This window comes from Fundulus heteroclitus, unplaced genomic scaffold, assembly GCF_011125445.2.
Source record: "Fundulus heteroclitus isolate FHET01 unplaced genomic scaffold, MU-UCD_Fhet_4.1 scaffold_43, whole genome shotgun sequence".
Taxonomy (NCBI): domain Eukaryota; kingdom Metazoa; phylum Chordata; class Actinopteri; order Cyprinodontiformes; family Fundulidae; genus Fundulus; species Fundulus heteroclitus.
In genome coordinates, this window is record NW_023396846.1 from 1,692,064 (window position 1) to 1,713,546 (window position 21,483).

The 21,483-nt window shown below is 41.9% G+C and overlaps 2 protein-coding genes and 1 pseudogene across 2 annotated transcripts in view; 2 read left to right on the plus strand and 1 right to left on the minus strand.

Moving 5' to 3' along the window:
* LOC118560442 (kinesin-like protein KIF20B) overlaps positions 1–21,483 on the minus strand; it is a 73,588-nt gene that overhangs the window by 2,375 nt on the left and 49,730 nt on the right. The window lies entirely within an intron of this gene.
* The window catches only part of LOC118556164 (NLR family CARD domain-containing protein 3-like), a 55,585-nt gene continuing 41,870 nt past the window's right edge, over positions 7,769–21,483 (plus strand). Inside the window, exons 1-5 of the mRNA XM_036131404.1 lie at positions 7,769–7,857; positions 12,489–12,614; positions 18,886–18,964; positions 19,124–19,349; positions 19,496–21,284. Coding sequence (XP_035987297.1) covers positions 7,769–7,857; positions 12,489–12,614; positions 18,886–18,964; positions 19,124–19,349; positions 19,496–21,284 — 2,309 coding nt within the window. The remainder of the gene's footprint in view (positions 7,858–12,488; positions 12,615–18,885; positions 18,965–19,123; positions 19,350–19,495; positions 21,285–21,483) is intronic.
* LOC118560397 lies at positions 16,250–18,516 on the plus strand (annotated as a pseudogene).

Sequence of the window (21,483 nt, forward strand, 5' to 3'; positions counted from 1 at the left end):
AACATCGTCTCCAAGCATAACAATATAACAAAGATACTTTCTCCATGAAATCAGTGAGCAATCAGCCAGAATCAGCAGTAGTTAGCATGCTATGCTAAGCGCTAATCATCATTACTCACCAGTTTTCACTCGACAAAACACAACAACACGGTGATGTCCCGCAACCAGAAACCCTCCTGGCAGGTGCAGATAATCTCCTAGGATCAATAACTCAAGATATAACACAGTTTTAATCAGTATTTACTTAGTAACTACTTATATTGACGCCTCCTGTTCTAACTCTCTCTAAACTGCAGTAACGGCATCAGCGCAAAGAGAAAAAAGACAAAAGAAGAAGCGCGTAGAGCTTGTAGTTGTGAATACGCTCCCTGCTGGCAGAAATATGGAACTACAACAGAAACAAACTATTGAATATTACAAATAATACAAAATGAATATTCTACCTTTTTTTAGATCACAAGGGAAGTGAGGAAAGCTTTTCCAAATATTCCAGCCATCAGCTTTTCTACATCAAAAAGAACCTGGAAAAGGAAAGAGTTGCTCTGGGTGAACAAATACTGACGGCATCAGGTAGGACCAGGCAGGGATTTTAGGGCTAAATATTGCCATGTAGAGCTAATATATAGAATATGCAACTAGAGTATATTGCAAAGTGGTAAACCTTGTTTCAGTGTCTAAGCTCTGTTTAGGGAGATGCTACAAAATCTGCTGGCCACGCCCACATTAAGACATTTATGTCATGTGGAATATGAAACGCATGGAAGTGATAAAAGCCGACTATTTGGTGACATTTATAGTTACATAGAGACAAAGAAAAAGAAACTTCATGTCCTGTTAAATCCCCAAAGAATGTTTTTTAGCCTGTGGAACAAGCAGTGATCAGGTAATGCTCCACAATAATCACACTAAAATGTTTTCACTTCAATTAGATTTTATTTCTATAGCGCCAGTTCACAACACGTCATCTCAAGGCTCTTTACAAAGTCACATTCAATCAGATCCTAAAAAGTAGCTCTCAGTGTTTCCAGTCCAGAGTGCATGTAGGAGGGAAACATTTGGTACTAAAACGCCTCTCACTGCATGGCAGAAATTGTGGCATTAAGCACATCTGTGGTCAGAAGCTTTGGGCATTACGCCATCCAGTTGAGTCCCAACAGAAACAGTTTATGAAATATGGAACCTGGCAACTTCTACCCTTCATGATACGCCTTCACTCAAGGCTTTGGATGCAAGCATAGAGACATATGCAGCAGCTTCTTCTTATTATTTGATTATTATTCTGCTTCCACACAAACATGAGTGTCAGCCGCATCTTGGCTGAAGGAAGAATGATGAGGGTGGACTGCAACAAGTTTGGAGTTAACACGGTGAAATCTAGCCAGAGTTGAACTAAACTGGAGCATTAGAAGACAAAAGGGCAGCTAGAGAGAGCAACGGCAACGACATAAAGCAACTGGAATCATTCTAGAGCTCCGTATACGCATGAGGTGTTCACTGTCAACATCTGGTTGAAATCACTAAGGTAGTTGAAAAGATGGCCCAGACAAAAAAGAATTTAAAAGCTGCACCAAGAGGTAAAAAGCTATTTATTTAAGGATTCACAGCACACCAAATATGAAACCATTTACTATTTACATAAACTGCATTTATTTCACATTTCAAACACACATCACTGTCACATTTAACTCTTCCAAAGAATGTCAAGAATCTTCTTCAAAATGAGCAGAGCTTAAAATGTTGGTCTGTATGTAGTAATAAAGATTCTCTGCATGTGTAACAAAGGCAGGTTTTTAGGTTGGCCCTGAAGTGTTAAGCTTTACTGTAAATGTCCCAGCAATAGGTTGGATGATGTGGGCAGAGAAAAACAGCGTAGCTGCATCCCTGTTGCCTTGCTGGCCACATCTAGCTTCAGCAGATCATTTGGTTTTCACAAACTCTGTCACACTTCATTGGGATTGTCTGCAAACTGCATTGCTTCATTATAAATATGATCTGGATGTTGACAGATAACAATGATCCTGTAGTTTAACACATAGCAGCAACAGAAAAGGATGGAAGCTTGTTTTCTATGAAGATGTGGTAGTGTGACCTCTGAACATGGAGCTGATCTTAGTGGATGGAACACATGGAACCATAAAGGTGATGTTACCTATTTTCTGCCATTGTAGACTTTGATTCATGGAACAACTGCTCCTTGTGTTCTATGGTAAAAGCAGCCAGAGCCTCCAGTTACAAACTGGCTGAGTAAATGTATTGTTTGGTGCTGATTTTCTGCCGTTTAGTAACTGAATCCTCAGCATGTGGAGCATTTCATGGTGTCATAATGGACGTGTGATCATGCTATATTCAGCTAATCCTCAGCAGGATCTGCAACATGAAAACAGTAGACGGCTTTCAGATTGTCTGCAGGTAACTAAATGCCAGCTTAGTCAGCTACTAAGTCAGATGAAGGCCTGATTGCTCACTCGCATTAGCATTTGTAATTATTTAGTCATTTGTATACCTGTACCTCAGTAACAATGCTTATTCAGAACGTTGTGAATCTGTGAACTGACTTAGTTTTAGAGCATAAAGTAAAAATACAGGTCTAACAGTCATTGAGGGAAAGCAGATCATCAAGGGTTTTAAAATGAAAAAATAATATTACCTTTAATTGGATGTTATTGGATGTACTGTTTTAGTGGAATATGTGAAATGAAGCGATTTGTGTTCACATGTTTTATGTGCCATTGTTATAGATATATCAGTATTTAGAATACACTGTAAAAAGATAATGATGATAATGATAATGTGGTGAGGGAAAATCCCCAGGGATTACTTCAGGAGAGTTTCCTATGAACATATTACTGAGATAACTTCATCAAAGAAGCAGCTGTGACTTTTAAAAGTCATTTCTCTGTGTTCCAAAGGTAGTAAAGTGATTGGCTGTTAAAGTCAGTGTTTGGATGAAGAACATTTACCTCCACAGAAATCTAGAAAACAATACATGTGAAATTCTTCGAGCTCATTTCATTAAGCTTCCCAGTAGCTGAGCTGATGTGGCGGCCATCTTACCTGGGGCTGACTCCCAGATTTTAAACGTTTATTGATTTGATAAAAACTCATTTTCTGGAACATAGCTTGACCCGTTCTGTAGTTGTTCAATAACCAAATGTGACGATGAAAAGATAGTATGAAGCCAGCAAAAGCCACCTCCTTGTCCCCTAATGTGTATATTGTGTAAGTTGTTGTGCAGATCCAGGGACACGTGTGGCAGATGGTTCCATGAGCCGTGCCTAGGCTGACAAGAAGATGTCCTGAAAGCTCTGAGGGAATCCAGCTGGAACCGTCTATTGTGTTGTTGGAACCAAAGTTCTGTGGCAGCAAACTATGGAAATGTTCTTCATCATTTCAACATTTTATACTTACCTGTTTCTAGTTCAGCTTTTTCTGGACCTTGTTTTATTTTCTGTGTAATTAGTATGTACATAGTGTGGCAATGTAAACCTTAGCAGTTTTGATCAATAGAACTGTAAAGTCACATGTTGGTGAGCTTTAAATGTGAAATTCCACATCATATCTTAATGAAATGTGTTGAGTAACATCTGGAGGTGTTCTCCTGTCAAGCTGAATCCAAATTGTCCACTGAACACGTACTAAAGGTTTACTAGCAACATTGACAGCAAGCTAACATGTGAACTGTGGAGCTGGAATGTTCCAGATGCTGGAAAAGTGCAGAAATCAACGTTCCAGAGCCGTTGTTCAGGAACCAGAAGCTGCTCTCACATCAGTTTTAGTCCAGATGTTTGTGTTGCACTAAAAGCTGAAAAGATGAAAGCCATGAGTTGCTTTTAAAAGCAGAAGCTTCATGTTTCTACTGTGCTGTGTGTGATGTGTTGCCAACAATCAATGAGCTTCATGGAAGGAAAGAACGTCTGAGTCGCTGCTTTGATTTTCTTTTGCAGCTTTTCTCTGACTTCTAACTTCAGCTTTAAGCAACAGTTCTGGTTGCTGCTGAAGCTCAGAAATCTGATCCACACTTGGAGCTTTTTACTAAAAGCCATTTTCCATCAATACACACAGAACTGTTAGAGGCTTTTTCTTTGTGCTTAGAAATCAAATGGAGTTGATTCAGATCAAGTCCTGCTGGGTGCGCTCCATTGAGCCCACCTGAACACCACTGGATGGGAGGAGTGAAGATTTCAGAGCTTTCCCTCTAAAGAAGCACAGCTCTTCACAGCTCTGAGAGACATTTTCTTCACAAATCCCAGTCAGTGGCATCTGCAGACCTGATCACATCCAAACATCCCATTTTTCAGGACTCAATCATTTCATCTGTGCAATTGTTCCAGCTGCTGTGGGAAGAATCCAGCTGTGAACATCTGGAGCTTTAATGTGCCGCTTCTCTCCTCCCAAACATCCAGCCTCCACCTGTGGAGAACAGCTGGAAAACAGCTGCAGGTGGAAAGAAGGAGTTTGGACCAAGCTGCCTCCTCTCTGCTCTTTTCTCTGACTCTGACTTTAAATTCACTTTGATGGTTTGAAATGAAATCAGGGTTTCAACCTGGATCTTCAGAACATCCTCAGCTGATGCTGATTTTAACCAGAGACTGTCGACACTCTGCTCAGCAGCACTAAAATAAGGAGAAATAATTCTCTAGGAGCTCTAGTAATAATCTGCATTAGAACAACGGCTCATTTTAGCAGCAGCAGTGTGCTGATATTAAGGACTACAGTTTACTTTGTTACTTTGATGGATTTTTATCATTATTTGGTGTTAGTTTGTATTTTTAGTGGATTCTTGGTTTTTATCTTGTTTTTCCGTTTCTGTTTTGATGCCATAATTCCAGCAAAGCATCAACTAATTATTGTTTAGTGTTAAAGGGCTAAAAATGGTTAAAGTGCAGATTGTCATGTGATCAGCAGCTCCTTGCAGCTACTGAGCCTCTGACCTGCTGTGGAAGCAGAAAGGATGGACTTAGTTTTTCACTCACTGCTTCAGGGTTCTGCTTCTGGTTCTGTTCACTAAATAATGACCCAATGGAATCTGTGCTGCTGTTGTATTTCCCTCATTTTAAGAGCTGCTGAGGAACAGATGATCTTTTATTCATGTCCTGATAAATGAAAGCTTAGAACTGACTGTGGTTCTGCTCACTTTTTACCATCACTGACATGTTTGGATCATTTAAAAACGCAGCAAATGGGTTTAATAATCAGACATCATGCAGTTTATCTTTTCACCACCAGAGGGAGACAAATCTCCACCAATGAAGAGTCCAGTTGGTTCCCAGTTAAAGCAGGTTGTGGTTCCATCAGAGCTGAACAGAACCTGGATCAGCAGAACAACAATGAAGCCATTTAAACAGCAGCAGAGTGTTTGTGTTCACACTGGGAGTCATGAGAAGGCTTCATGTCTTCAGACGTCAGCAGGTGAACTTTCCTCTGACTCCCACTCAGCCAGTAACCTGAAAACAGCCAGCTGCATGTCTCGCTCCGCCTAGCTCCACTCACATACATCTGGGACACGGCTCGTTGAAAGTGATTTCCCCAACCAAATTTTTGGTCTGGCCAATCAGGACGCAGGGCGGGTGTTTCATGGATGTGACGTAGTGGAGAAGCCACCGTGAGATTCCAACAACAATGGCGGCTCGCATCGAGGAAGCAAGCGTTAGCATTGATGCTGCTATTTCTTCCGTGTTGTCCAATCTATCTGATATTGTTTCATTAAAAGAACATCAGAGAACGGCTCTGAAGGCTTTTGTTGGTGGAAACCGTGTTTTCGCCCTTCTCCCGACCGAATTTGGCAAGTTTTGTTTTCCGGGGTGTGCCCGCGTCCAATGCGGACGCGCCCTGGAGCGGTTAGCGCGGACCATATTAGGAGGCCTTTAGTCCTCAACGCGGTTGGCGCGGGATCGATTCCGACCCGTGGCGCTTTGCCGCCTGTCTTCCCCCCTCTTCCTGTCAGCTCACTGTCAATAAAACGCGTGCCACTAGAGCCGCAAACACATTAAAAAAAAGTTGTTTTTTTTCCTGCGTCGCTCTCATCAGCGTCCACGGGTTAGCTTCAGTGTGAGTGGTTGAAATAGTACGTCGATAACATCAGAGAAGGGCTCTGAAGGCTTTTGTTGGTGGAAACCGTGTTTTCGCCCTTCTCTCGACCGAATTTGGCAAGTTTTGTGGACGCGCCCCGGACCGGTTAGCGCGAACCATATTGGGATGCCTTTAGTCCTCAACGCGGTCCGCCCGGGATCGACTCCGACCCGCGGCACTTTGCCGCCTGTCTTCCCCCCTCTTCTTAGCTTCGGTGTGACCACTACAGTGTTTCCCGCAGGAATTTGCTTATGCGAGGCGGACCGACTCGCGGAGCGGGGGGACGACGACACGTTTTTCGCGCCCGCCTCGCCAAGATAGCGCTGCGGGAAACCCTGCACTACAGCCGCAAACACATAAAAAAAAAAAATTTTTTTTTTTTTTTCCGGCGTCGGTCTCATCAGCGTCACGGGTTAGCTTCGGTGTGACTGGATGAAATAGCACGTCGATAAAGATGACAGACAAGTGGCTTATCCAATCATATGCAAGGAGTTTTGATAAGGCCCAGCCTTCAGTAAAGGCAATTCCTATGGCCGTGTCCCAGATGTATGTGAGTGGAGCTAGGCGGAGCGATACATGCAGCTGGCTGTTGTCAGGTTACTCAGCCAGACCAGTCTGAGCAGTTCCTGCAGCAGGAAGCAACCAGCAGCTCTGTTCTCTGGGCTCATTTCTCCTCAGGACGCCATCAGGAAACATTTTCAGCACAACTTCTCTCCTTTCTCATCAAGACTTTATCAACCTGCCTCTGATATCACTGCAGACGCTCTGCTGACTGTTTTAGTCTGAAAGGAAAACTACAAACCAGGTGAGCTGTGACGTCATCAGTTATGCAACGTTCCCAACTGTAACTTTCACTTTGAACTCACCTGTCCAGGTGAGGCACCCAGTCTGGTTCTACGGTGGTTCTGTTTGGTCTCAGTCTGTTTTTCAGATCTTGTTCTTCAGCACTTTGGACCGTCTGAACAAACTGTAAGTTTGCTTTGTTTCCTACCAGAACTTTGTCTTGAGGAACTTTCCTCTTTGTTTCTGCTCTCTGATGTCTGGAGAACATGTTCACTTCTGATTTCAGCACAAAGTTTCATCTCTGCTGTCTGAAGACTAATCTACAGGATTATTAGATTATTGATGAACTGGAACCAAACAACATGATGAACAGCTGATGTTTCTTTGTTTTCTTCACTCAACAAACTGCTTCATGTTTTATTTCCTGGAATCAAACTCTGGTCTCCCGTTAAAGTCAGACACAACAGCTTCCTGTGAGTCCTTTCAAAATAAAATGACATCAGTGTTAAAATGTGTTTGATTCAGTCAGATTATTAAATAGTTCAGCTTTGATGCAGCAGATAATCCACTTGTAGAGTTTGATGATTGTGAAATAAAATAGTTGCTGATGTTCAGTCAGAGTGAATCAGTGTCAGTGGATGAAATGTTGCTCCATGGCTCCATCTAGTGGACTGATAGTAGAAGTACAGCAGCTGATGGCAGCTTCCTCTGCCTCTCACTGCTGTCTGACTGCATTCAACTGACACTGATATGAAGCAGAGAAGAAGAGCCAATCAGAGGAGGAGCAGCTGATCTTTTTCCAGCACTAATGATGTAAAGGATGATCAGAGTTGATGTGCAGATGAATGATTTGTGTTTCCTCTGCAGGTGAAGGTAGAAAGTGTGTGTGAGCTGATGTGGATGTGAATTCAGCAGCATGGATCAGTGTGAGAACAGAGAGGAGGGAGTCCCTCCCTCTAAAACCACTCTGTGTGGGGAAGCTGAGAGCCAGAGCCACGCTCAGAGGTGAGATCAGCATCTCTAAGTGTCCAGAGCCCTTTTCACACAGCGTTCTCACTATATCAGGCCAGAAGAGACCAAGTGGTCCTGAAGCTGCTGCTGTTCCTCTTTGCTGCTTCATCCAGACTGAACAGAGCAGCTCAGCATGGTACCAGTGGGTTCTGACAAACAACAAGTCAGTGTTGCACAACCAGCTGAGTGACACCAGCCTGTTGCTTAGAGCTCTGGGTTCCAGCAGGACACATCTGGAAAAACTCACCAACTTCCAGAACATTTCCTGGATCTAGATGACCAACATGTGTTCAACATTATTCATCCTAGAAAGAAGGACGGCTGATCAGACATTTATGGAACAATCTTTACATTTAGTTTCTGTCTAAATACGACCCAGATCAACAGAACCAGATGGTATGTAGGTATTAAAATAGTTTTCTTATCACAGAATGCTCCAGAGTCTAACATCTACACATCAACCAGAACCAGAACCCAGCTGTGTCAGCAACAGGTCAAAGTCTGCTCCTCCTGACTTCAAACTTTCTGGACCTCCATCCTCAGAGAGGTGAGCTGTATCTAACTGCTGTAACTGTGGAAACTGAGTCAGTCTGAAATGTTTTTATTCCAACATGTGTTTAACGTGAGCTCAGCTCTTTTCCCCACATTTCTATGTTCATATGTGAAGCGGTGTGTGTTGGATGTTCTCCAGAACCACAGCAGTGAAAGTGGAAAGAATGGATGTTGTTGGAGGCGTCCTGGATGCTGCTACATCATGTTTAACAGCTCTGATCTGTTTGCTTTTGGGCCTCATTGATTAGTCGCCATCATTAAACACTTTTCTCTGCTTAAAGTCAAAGATTTAGTTTGGACTGGAGCTCACTCTGATTGGTTCTCTGTGGTTTTGTAGAACCTGGTCCTTTTGCTGTTGACCAGTAACATTCCCTAAACCTAAAGCGTTTTCATTATGATACAAAACAGTCATTATAATTTGTTCTACAATGAAGTAACTAGTATTTAAATTATATTTTTATTGAGTTTGGAAAATCAACCATTTATTCCACTTAGAGTTCAGTGAATTGTCTTGAAGATGAACCTTCCTTTAGAATTACTAATAAAGGATTTATAGACGCATACAGAAATATATACACACAAATGAGATAATCCACTTATTCTTATTTAACACTCTGTGTCAAAATATCTAAATTGGACATAGAGGAAGGAGGCGTGTGCTGGAGATGATTCTCAGTCATCCAGGTCAAGATCAATCCAGAAAAAGGTTAAAAAACAAACAACTGGGCTTCTATTCTGAATCTGCAGATGTTCCCATCCAGGAAGCTTTATCAGTTTATTTAAACTTTATGTAAAAGTCTGGACTAGTGTTGAGTTCCATGTTTTATAGACCTGCTGGTGAGGCGTCATTAGAGCTCAGATTCACATGAGATCCTTCCTGCATGCAGCCAATCAGCTCATTAAAGAAGCTCCAATTATACCAGCTTTTAATTTCCCTTTGGAATTAAGAATGTATTTTTATTAAATGTAATAAATTAATCTAAGATGTAAATATACATTACAGTGATAATGTTATTTTCACACAATAAGTGATTAAAAATTAATCCTTAATTCAAAATGTCCCGTTAAACGTATCAAGCACAGATTTATCTGTAGCAGCTGTGGAGCTGACAGTAACTCCACATGTTACAGTTTCTGCTGTTTGCTGGTATGAAGTTAACATTAAAGCATAATCCTGATAATAAAGTTATACCTCCAGCTGTTTTACACATTATAATCTAACTTTACACATTTAGCATGTAAAGCTGGTTATGATTCTCAGACATTCATCAGCCTAAGACAAAAGCACAGATTCTCCTCCAGACTCCCAGTGGTAGCTGGGAAGCCTTCACACAGACACCAATGAGAGCCAATACCACTATGTTTATATATGAGTGTTAAGTTAGACGTAAAGCTCTCCTGACAGGAATTAAATAGATCCAGACCTAGTATGGGTAAAGGATGATTTTAGGATATATCTGCTAGCACATTACTAAAAACTGTTTAAACCACCTTAGAAGTCAGGAGGGGTAAGTCTAGGTGTCTCACATGCAATCTGGCCAGATTCAAAAACTAGATACTCTCCACTAGACAAAGGCTTCTTCATCCATCTAAATCATGGAAATCAGACGTTCTAACCATATTCATGACCACAGGTGTATAAATTCAAACATCAGGTATGCAGACTATTTCTACAAGTTTCTTTTTATGATTTCAATAAAAGTTTTAAAGACAAAAAAGAATGCAGCCTCCATTGAAACAGTAAATGGGTTAAGGTTAGGAAAATCAGTAAAGAAATATTATCTACACTTTCTGAAAGGATAATGTGAAAATATGAAGTATTGTTCTGCTACAAATGTCATCAAAGTGTAATGAATTGCAGAGTGTCTTTAAATGTTGCATTTCCCTTTATAAGTATGGTGGATGGGTTGATGGGGCATTCCTCAAATGACGTCAAATTATTTAATTTAGAACAGGCAGTGTGTCTGATTCACGGCCATGTTGTGGTCAGACAAGCTTTGTAGAGGTGAAGCAGACAGCTCTGTCCTGAATATTGCACCAGCAAATATAAATGTAACAATGAAACTCTGCTGCTTCAGAGTCTGCTGGAGTGACTCTGCATGTTACCATGGTGACCATATGATAGGAGTTTGTTTCATTCCCTTTACTAAACCCTGAAAGAATGCAGAGAAATGGTATTGTTGGATAATAATATGTAAACAGGGGGGCTTTACAGTTCAGCTGTAACTTTGTTCAGTGTTTATTTGATCACAAAGGATGTTTTATATGCAGTGACGTGCAGTCAGGGGAGGCAAGTGAGGCCAGGCCTCACCTGTCATCGTGGAAAGAAAGAAAATATATAATAATGATAACATAATATATATTGTGATTCACTCAGTCATTTGTAATAACAGTTCTTTTTTTTTAGTCTAATTTCCTCATTTTTTTTGTCATGTTCTCTTTAAAATCGCAGACTTTTCACTATTTTTCATGTAAATCCTTGATAGCGAAGCCGGTGAGGCCGCAGCAAGCTTGGCCTCCCCTGGGATTGCGCAATCCCATGTTAACTGCACTGGCTTCCATTGTGTGATGCATCTTCCTGTCTCTAGATCATAAATTCAGTTGTTCAAACAGTTATGAACTGATTTTCCACAATTTAATGTATGTGGATAGCTTAAACTGTGTGCAGGTAACATGTTTTCGTGCAACTGGGCGATCATAAAAGGCAAAGAGCTGGTTGTAGGTGAGGCCAGCGGTTCTCACTGCAGGAATTTTAGCCTGATTTTTGCCTTGCTGCCCCCTTCAGAGAGGCGCTGATTATCAACGTGTCTCTTAAAATAATCTTAAGAGGATATCCTGCCATGTGTGGTGTGTTCAGAGCGATCAGTCAGCTCAGCAGAACGTCAGGACCACTCAGACCTCAAGATTTCCCGTCTGACATCTGAATGATCTTCAGCTAAACCTTTAAAACATTCATTAAACAACACAAAGAAGAGAGAAAACAGGGTTAAATCTTGGAAGGAGACCAGCAGAGAGATGAATTCCTTTACATCTCTTTCCTGTTCTGAGATCCACTCTGCTGCTGCTGCTGTACTTTTTATCATCTCAAAAAGCGAGGGGCCCTAGTTTCATTGCAGAACTTAAGGAAGGGAAAAACATACTTTAGTGTGACCTTTGACATCGTAAACTAGCAGTTTCAGGTATGCAGAACAACCTTAATAGTTAATCATTCAGTCCTCAGGAAAAGGAGTAACCACAGATGGCTGGGTGTAAGCCACAGGTAAGACGGTGCTCACAGATTTATGGTGAGGCTGTTTCTTGCCCCAGACCTCCCTCTGTAACATAGGAGAGATATCAGTCCTCTGAAAAACACTCTGATGTCTGAATAAACTCAGACCTTAAAACCTCAGTAGTAATGAGTAAATACATGATAAATGCAATAAACGTAAAACATGTAGCGAATAATAAAAATAACCCTAACAGCTTGTCGTCTGACCAGACACCACACACTGTGTGACCAAACATGTTTTATGGAGGATTTTTATCGTTACATGTGGTTTCTAATCAGCAGACTATTTTAAAATCCTGCTGTGTGAGACCCAGGACACGCTGGAGGGACTATGTCTCTCTGCTGGTTCTCCCTACTGAAGCTGCTACCCCCCCGACCCGACCCCGGATAAGAGGATGGATGGATGGATGGATGGATGGAGGATGGATGGATGGATGGATGGATGGGAAACTGGAGTTGATTTCTGGGGTGGAGCTAATCAGACTTATTTGACTGCTTTAAGCAGCCGACACACAGTAGAACACGTGACACTGAAACCTTCGGCAGAATAAAGATTGTGTACCTTCCCTGAATGAAGATTATAATTATCATGCATACTTTTCCCTAGAGGTGTCATCAAAATGGAGGATTAATGATCAGGAACATGATGGGGGATTGGATCGGTTCTGATGGGAACCATTTAGAACATAAAGTTAGGATCTGGTTCTATTGTTTCTCACAGCTCGTTGTTTAATAATCAGTCATATTTAAAATGTATTTAAGTAAAATTCTACTAAATGTGTTGTAATAAGTTTTTTTCTGACAGGATTCCTAAGAGATGGACACATAAACATCAACCAGAACCAGAACCCAGCAGTGTGTCCTGTAAGAGCGACTGGTCAAAGGGTGCCTTCATTAACTTCAAATCTTCTGGATCTCCATCCTCAGAGAGGTGAGCTGTATCTAACTGCTGTAACTGTGGAAACTGAGTCAGTCTGAAATGTTTTTATTCCAACATGTGTTTAACGTGAGCTCAGCTCTTTTCCCCACATTTCTATGTTCATATGTGAAGCGGTGTGTGTTGGATGTTCTCCAGAACCACAGCAGTGAAAGTGGAAAGAATGGATGTTGTTGGAGGCGTCCTGGATGCTGCTACATCATGTTTAACAGCTCTGATCTGTTTGCTTTTGGGCCTCATTGATTAGTCGCCATCATTAAACACTTTTCTCTGCTTAAAGTCAAAGATTTAGTTTGGACTGGAGCTCACTCTGATTGGTTCTGTTCCATGTTAATGAGCTAACTGGACTGTTTAGTCCCTCTCCCATATTCATAGTGATTGAATCAAATCCAACATGGAACCAACTGGACTTTCTTTCTTTGTTCCTGAACCGTTTTGTCATCGTATCTGAAAGTCTTCCTCAGTTTTAGTGATGAAGAGTTTCAGTTCTTCTCAGCTGGAGCTGGAACAATCACTGGGATCAGAACCAGAGACTTGGTGTGGTTCCCTCACAGGAGTTTAGAGCTGCAGCTGTTCTTCAGCTCTTAAATATCTCAATGGATTTATTACATTTCAGTTGAGCTTCAGACAAGTTAGCAGAACTGCAGCAACTCATTAAAATGGGTCCAGAAATGCTCTGGTCTAAATGCTTCTCTAGATTTTTCTTCAACAGCTTTATTGTTACTTTGGGAAACTAATAAAATCCTGATTTCACTGCAAGGAATCATGTTGTGATATTTTAGCCAATCACCACCCCTAGTATGGACCGGTCTCCTCAGTCGGGGTCTGAGGTTCTGGAAATGACCTGTTACATTTCTTTAAGAGCCAAGAACAGAAACCCAGTTCCTCCCAGTGAGCTCTCAGATGTTCCAGTTCTATCTGCAGACAGAGGTTTGATCCGTTATCTCCAGAAATCAGCTGCCCTTTTCTGATGAAAACACCTTCATGTCTTCATGTCTGGAGTGTTGATGCTGATCAGGAGGTTCTGCTGCTTCCTGGCTCAATGTCAGACTAACAGTGGATCACATTTCCACGACCCGCTGGGAAATAGCTGGTAGAGCCAGTCTGACCCATCAAGACTTGGTTCCTGTGTGCGTTGTGAGAGCAGTTCAGCAGGGAAGGAAAGCTTCATCATGTGGTTGGTGGAACCAAGCTGAGCTGAAGTGGACCATCAGAGGTTCTGCTGGTTCTTAGTGGATCAGCAGGAACATTAAACATCTCCAACTACATGGATCCTCTGGTTCTCTGCTCACATCCAGATGACTTTCATGGACCTTTACCTTCTGATTGTCTCTGTGGGGACAGATATAATGTGAGCTCACTGGCTTCCAGGGACCTACAGGATCCATTTTAAAATACTCACCATCACATCCAGGACAGAGCCTTACATGGACACACACCCACATATCTCAGACCTCCTCCAGGTCCACACCACCTCAGATCTAGTCATCAGAACCTGCTGGATGTCCCACACACTGTCCTAAAGACCTGTGTGGACAGAACCTTCACCTCCACTGTCTCCAAGCTCTGGGTCACTGTCCCCACCAGCATCAGATCTGCTGACAGTGTGGACAGTTTGAAGTCCCAGTTCAAGACCCACTTTTTAAACTGGGTGGTTCTGGTCTTCATCCTTTTATCTCATCTTCCTCTTTTTAACTTATTTGTATCGTGTTCATTTGATGCTCAGTTTTTCTGTTGCAAAACCGGACAACAGTAGAACTCAGTAGAGTGAGAAAAATTTGACCCTGATGTCCTCCAGTAGCCTAAGCCTATAGGAGCATAACTATAGTGGTAGCTCAGGGTAACATGAGCCACTCTAACTATAAGCTTTGTCAAAACGGAAAGTTTTAAGATTAGTCTTAAAAGTAGACAAGGTGTCTGCCTCACGGACCAAAACTGGGAGTTGGTTCCACAGGAGAGGAGCCTGATAGCTGAAGGATCTGCCTCCCATTCTACTTTTAGAGACTCTAGGAACCACCAGCAGACCTGCAGTCTGAGAGCGAAGTGCTCTGTTAGGAACATACGGGGTAATCAGAGCTCTGATGTATGATGGAGCTTGATTATTAAGGGCTTTATACGTTAGAAGAAGAATTTTAAATTCTATTCTTGATTTAACAGGAAGCCAATGAAGGGAAGCTAAAATTGGAGAAATATGATCTCTCTTGTTGATTTTCATCAGAACTCTTGCTGCAGCATTTTGGATCAGCTGAAGACTTTGAACTGCATTTTGTGGACCTCCTGATAGTAAAGAATTACAATAGTCATCAAGACATGACTGCAGTCGAAGTAATTGATTGGATTCATCAGAAATTTATGGATAAATATAGCTGAGTGTCATCAGCATAACAGTGGAAATTAATCCCATGCTGTCTGATAATTTTGCCAATCGGAAGCATATATATAGTAAAGAGAATTGGTCCAAGGACTGAACCCTGTGGTACTCCACAAGTGACCTTAGAGTTTGAAGAAGATTTATTATTAACACGGACAAACTGGAATCTGTCTGACAGATAAGATTTAAACCAGCCTAATGCTTTCCCCTTAATCCCTACAGTATGCTCAAGTCTTTGTAGGAGAATATTGTGATCAACTGTATCAAATGCAGCACTGAGATCTATCAGGACAAGTGTAGACACAAGTCCATTACCTGAGGCCATGAGAATATCATTGGTTACCTTCACTAGAGCTGTTTCAGTGCTATGATGAGCTCTGAAGCCTGACTGAAACTCCTCAAGAAGGTCATTACTTTGTAAATGTTCACAAAGTTGATTAGCAACTACTTTCTCAAGAATTTTAGACAAGAAAAGAAGATTAGATATAGGTCTGTAATTTACTAACTCATCTTGATCAAGAGATGGTTTCTTGAGTAAAAGTTTAATAACAGCTACTTTAAAAACCTGTGGCACATACCCATTTAATAAGGATAGATTAATCATGTCTAAAATAGAGCCACTGATCAAAGGGAATACCTCCTTCAACAACTTGGTTGGGATTGGGTCCAACATGCAGGTATAAGGTTTAGATGAAGCTAAAATTTTAGATCGCTCATGTCACCCTTCCCATCTGAGTAGTCCAAATAATAAAAAAATTAGAATGGAATATCAAAGTATCAACCAGTCATCTTAAAAAGTTCTGAAAGAAAATGTCTCAAATCTACTCACTTGGTTTCAATTAGGATCGTGAGGAGATTGGCAGGGGGTAACCCATTACGTTAAACATCATTCCAACCAAATGAGACACTGACAACCACTTAACTGAGTAACTCAAAACATTTAAATACCAAAAGAATGTTAACAATTTCCATAAAAATCGAAAATTGCACAGACAACTTAAATTTAGTTTGTTCACTTTTCACATTTCTTTCATTGCAATAATACCATCCTATATAAGTGTCCACAGGTACCCTAAATAATGCAGTTCATTTTAGCCAAGTGCACCGTCCGTCACTTTTCCTTGGGTTGGTATTTAAATTGAACTCCAGCAACTCTGATGCATCAAAATGTTTGTTTGGTGTCAGATCTGACCCAATAAAAGTAGCAACAAAAAATTATTTGAGATCTAAAAAAAAAAGTAGGGATCAGCAGAACAAGATGAGGAATCCTTTCCTATCCTACCACCCTCCAAGGAACCAGGTGGCCATCACATGCGGAACGTCCTGCATCAATGCCTCCGGTGGCTTCTAGTCCAGTCCACAGAAGAACCACTCAGGGAGTAACAGCAGGGTCTGCAGCCGTGTCAAAAAACCAGCCTGCACACAATTGTGCAAAGCAATTACTTCAATATAAAACAAATAATGTAAAACCGTAAACCAAACGTTTTTTCCACATTTGTACAGAAAACAAAAAAATAACACAAAACAAAGTAAAATTATCAGGTTCAATGTGTTTTCCTTCATTGTCTATGTAATCATGGCCAATGATCAATATTTGTATTAAGACCTTGTGAGGGGTCTAAAGTAACACTACACACATGGTGCAGCTAGCTTGCAAATGTATTTCCCTTTTTTTCCTAGGTTAGCACATGTGGTTGTGTTAGCCTATTTCTTACTGTGCTAATGCTTAACAATCCATGAGCAGCAAACAAAATCACATTTCCTATAAAACACCATATCCTGACTGGTTTATATCTGGAAAAAAAATTATCCCATACACGTATTCACAAACTCACCAGGATATTCTTCAACAGAAGCACTCTGTTGTCTTATTTAACCGGTTATACGACTGAACTCCCACAACATCTCTTGCCTTGCTCCGTGCAGACAAATGCCGTGAAAGAAAAACGCGCTAGCTCTGAGCAGGGAGGAGCTCCGTGCCACGCTTCTGAACAGGTGCGATGCATTCACAGTGCAGTGGGAAAACCCAGCACTCAACAAAAACATGTTTTTTCTTCAAGCAATTTATAAAAAAAATACATATATATATATATATATATATATATATATATATATATATATATATATATATATATATATATATATATATATATATATATATATATATATATATATATATATATATATATACTGACTGCAAAATAACCATGGGTTACACTCAGAAAGCTCTACTGCTTCTAAACAGTTCAAACACTGTGTAGGTTCTAAAGATTCCTCCAACACTGCCTCACTTACTGAGGACGAGGTAATCATGTTTGGGAGGATGCTAGTTATTTTATTTTTAATGGAATCAATTTTATTTATGGAAAAATCCCATAAAGTCATTACTGCTAAGATCTAAGGGAATGAATTGAGTGAGAAGGACTTTCTCTACTTGAAAACGAAGCTGACCTCTACTCATCCTCACTCTCATTACTTCAAAAGCAGAGTTATAGGAAGTGGACTGGCCCTTCTTTCCAAACACTGAATCCATGACACGTTCCTTTATCGCTACTCTTTGAACAGTTACCCTTTCATGGCTCACCATGGGGACTGATTTGGAGGCAAAGCCGTTGAGATGGCCATTCTGAATCTGGCGGGCCTGACTGCAGACGTCTATGTCACACACCTGTTAGCAGAGTACAGCAGAGAGAAGGAGCTTTACCTGTCCCACAGAGTGTCCCAGACCTAGGAGCCGCAGCAGTTTAATCCGCCATACGTCTACAGGAGCAGATGTAGTCATTGTGGGAGGTGATATCAACATGTCAGCTGCAGACTACTGATGGTTTACACTGGACTAAGAGACTCTTATGTAGAAACAGCTAAATTTGATGGGTCTAAAAATGGTATGACTTTATTTGCAGACAACCTTTTCATCAGTAAAAATTAGCTTGTCCCCTTTGAGAAGGGTATTTAGATCGACTACATCTTGTTCAAGGGTTCCTCCAAAGCCGCCATGTATTGTGATTTTATGTCCACCACCAAAGGCTCTGTTCCTGACCATCCTCTCCCATATCCTGATCAGGAGGCTCTCACTGCCGAGTTATCGCTAGAATCTCACATTCCAGCTCAGACTGGAAGTTACAAGACTCAGGACAGTCCCTCAGAGAAGCTAGCTGAACTGGTTGAGCCTCTAACCGAGGCACGCACAGAAGTCAAAATGGGCTTGCACTGCGCTAAGAGGATGCGCTACACCGCTCCACACACTGGATTGATGGGCTTGGCTCTGCTCTTCCTGGAGCTGGCCATAGCAGCGGTTCCCTGCTTTGCTTTGGGAGACCAGCAGCCTTTCCCTCGTATATCCTTCTACCTGCTGGCCGCCCTGTGCTTCTCTACCCTGTTGTTTGTTTCTCTGCTGTACATCTTTTATACCATGGAGCTGAAGTCTCTCATAGGGGAAGAAGGCTGGCTTTAGGTAGTCTGTAAGAAAGTCTCAGAGGGTTCCATGTGGCTCAGCCTCACAATGTTCCACAAAGGTCCCCATAGGGACAACAGCCTAGTGCTTTGGATCCAGAGGAATAAGTTCAAAGTAGAAGCTTATAGCAAAAGGTCTTGAAGTCAGCTTTAGTCTGCTCCTCTAAATATGCTTTTGATTTTAAGAATAAGGCCTCAGAATGAACTGTGAGTAGGAAACCTTTCTGAAAGTAGTGCAGGACCCAAGCTTTGACATTTTCTACTGTCATCTGCAGGCTTTTATATCTCTTCTTCCTCTTGTTGACGTATTTTTATCGTGTTCATTTGATGCTCAGTTTTTCTGTCTTAAGGACTTTTACTGTGAAGCTCTTGGTGATTTCATCTGTGAAAACTGCTGGATGAATATTTCCTTCCTTCCTAACTGTTCTGGTTCCTCCACAGAGTGGACCAGCAGAACTCAGAGGTTCCCAGAGGTCCGTCTGCCCGGCAGCATCAAACCCAGCTGGACTCCATATTTATGGTCTGTACATGTACAACAACTACTTTTCCATCGGTTCTGTTCAGTCGTCTCCATGCTGGACTTTGTGGACCAGTGGACCGTCAGTCTGTCCAACATGGTTCTGATGTTTGGATCCATGATCTCAGTCTGATGTGTCCTTCATATATTATTCTGTTCCAGCTGCTGGAGGACAACATTGTCACTTTTGTGAAGAAGGAGCTGAAGAAGATCCAGAAGGTTCTGAGTCCAGATGACCCAGACTGCTCAGAGAGTCAGAGAGATGATGAGGAGGTGTTGGAAGGTGAGGATGAAGAGCAGAGGAGGAGCAGCAGAGAGGCACTGATGAAGATCACTCTGAACTTCCTGAGGAGGATGAAGCAGGAGGAGCTGGCTGACAATCTGGAGAGCAGTAAGAGGATTTCTACAAAGATTTAACCTGATGGATAAATCACACATTTACTGATGTCTGAAGAGATGGAATCACATTTATTTACATCATCTTCAGAAGATCATTTGGTTTCCTTACTGATTTCACTTTTTCTTTTCATTTAGAACAACCTGCTCCATTTTGTCAACCCAAGTTTAAATCTGGTCTGAAGAAGTTCCAGTGTGTGTTTGAGGGGATCGCTAAAGCAGGAAGTCCAACCCTTCTGAACCAGATCTACACAGAGCTCTACATCACAGAGGGAGGGACTGGAGAGGTCAATGATGAACATGAGGTCAGACAGATTGAAACAGCATCCAGGAAACCACACAGACCAGAAACAACCATCAGACAAGAAGACATCTTTAAAGTCCCACCTGGAAGACATCAACCAATCAGAACAGTGATGACAAAGGGAGTGGCTGGCATTGGGAAAACAGTCTTAACCCAGAAGTTCACTCTAGACTGGGCTGAAGACAAAGCCCACCAGAACATCCACTTCATATTTCCATTCACCTTCAGAGAGCTGAATGTGCTGAAAGAGAAAAAGTTCAGCTTGGTGGACCTTGTTCATCACTTCTTTACTGAAACCAAAGAAATCTGCAGCTTTGAACACTTCCAGGTTCTGTTCATCTTTGATGGTCTGGATGAGAGTCGACTTCCTCTGGACTTCCAGAACCAGGAGATCCTGACTGATGCTACAGAGTCCACCTCAGTGGATGTTCTGCTGACAAACCTCATCAGGGGGAAACTGCTTCCCTCTGCTCGCCTCTGGATAACCACACGACCTGCAGCAGCCAATCAGATCCCTCCTGAGTGTGTTGGCATGGTGACAGAGGTCAGAGGGTTCACTGACCCACAGAAGGAGGAGTACTTCAGGAAGAGATTCAGAGATGAGGAGCAGGCCAGGAGGATCATCTCCCACATGAAGACATCAAGAAGCCTCCACATCATGTGCCACATCCCAGTCTTCTGCTGGATCACTGCTACGGTTCTGGAGGATGTGTTGGAGACCAGAGAGGGAGGAGAGCTGCCCAGCACCCTGACTGAGATGTACATCCACTTCCTGGTGGTTCAGACCAAAGTGAAGAAGGTCAAGTATGATGGAGGAGCTGAAACAGATCCACACTGGAGTCCAGAGAGCAGGAAGATGATTGAGTCTCTGGGAAAACTGGCTTTTGATCAGCTGCAGAAAGGAAACCTGATCTTCTATGAATCAGACCTGACAGAGTGTGGCATCGATATCAGAGCAGCCTCAGTGTACTCAGGAGTGTTCACACAGATCTTTAGAGAGGAGAGAGGGCTGTACCAGGACAAGGTGTTCTTCTTCGTCCATCTGAGTGTTCAGGAGTTTCTGGCTGCTCTTCATGTTCATCTGACCTTCATCACCTCTGGTGTCAACCTGATGAAAGGAACACAAACATCTAAGGAGTCTTCAGTTTCTAAGAAACCTAAACTAAAGTCTCTTTATCAGACAGCTGTTGATCAGGCCTTACAGAGTCCAAATGGACACCTGGACTTGTTCCTCCGGTTCCTCCTGGGACTTTCACTGCAGACCAATCAGAGACTCCTACGAGGTCTGTTGACACATACAGGAAGTAGCTCACAGACCAATCAGGAAACAGTTCAGTACATCAAGGAGCAGATCACTGAGAATGTGTCTGCAGAGAAAAGCATCAATCTGTTCCACTGTCTGAATGAACTGAAGGATCGTTCTCTAGTGGAGGAGATCCAACAGTCTCTGAGTTCAGGAAGTCTCTCCACAGATAAACTGTCTCCTGCTCAGTGGTCAGCTCTGATCTTCATCTTAGTGTCATCAGCAGAAGATCTGGATGTGTTTGACCTGAAGAAATTCTCTGCTTCAGAGAAGGTTCTTCTGAGGCTGCTGCCAGTGGTTAAAGCCTCCAACAAAGCTCTGTAAGGACACAGATTGTTGCTGCTTTTATTTCTGATAGTGAGAAATCTGCTAATGAGGTAAATATTGATTCATGTTGCTTCAGTTTATTTATAATGAACCAGTTCACAACTAAAGGCAACATAAAGATGTGTAAAATCAGACAGACCCATCAATGTTTCCAAGGAGAACATTGGTGACTGTAAAGAAATCAACAATATT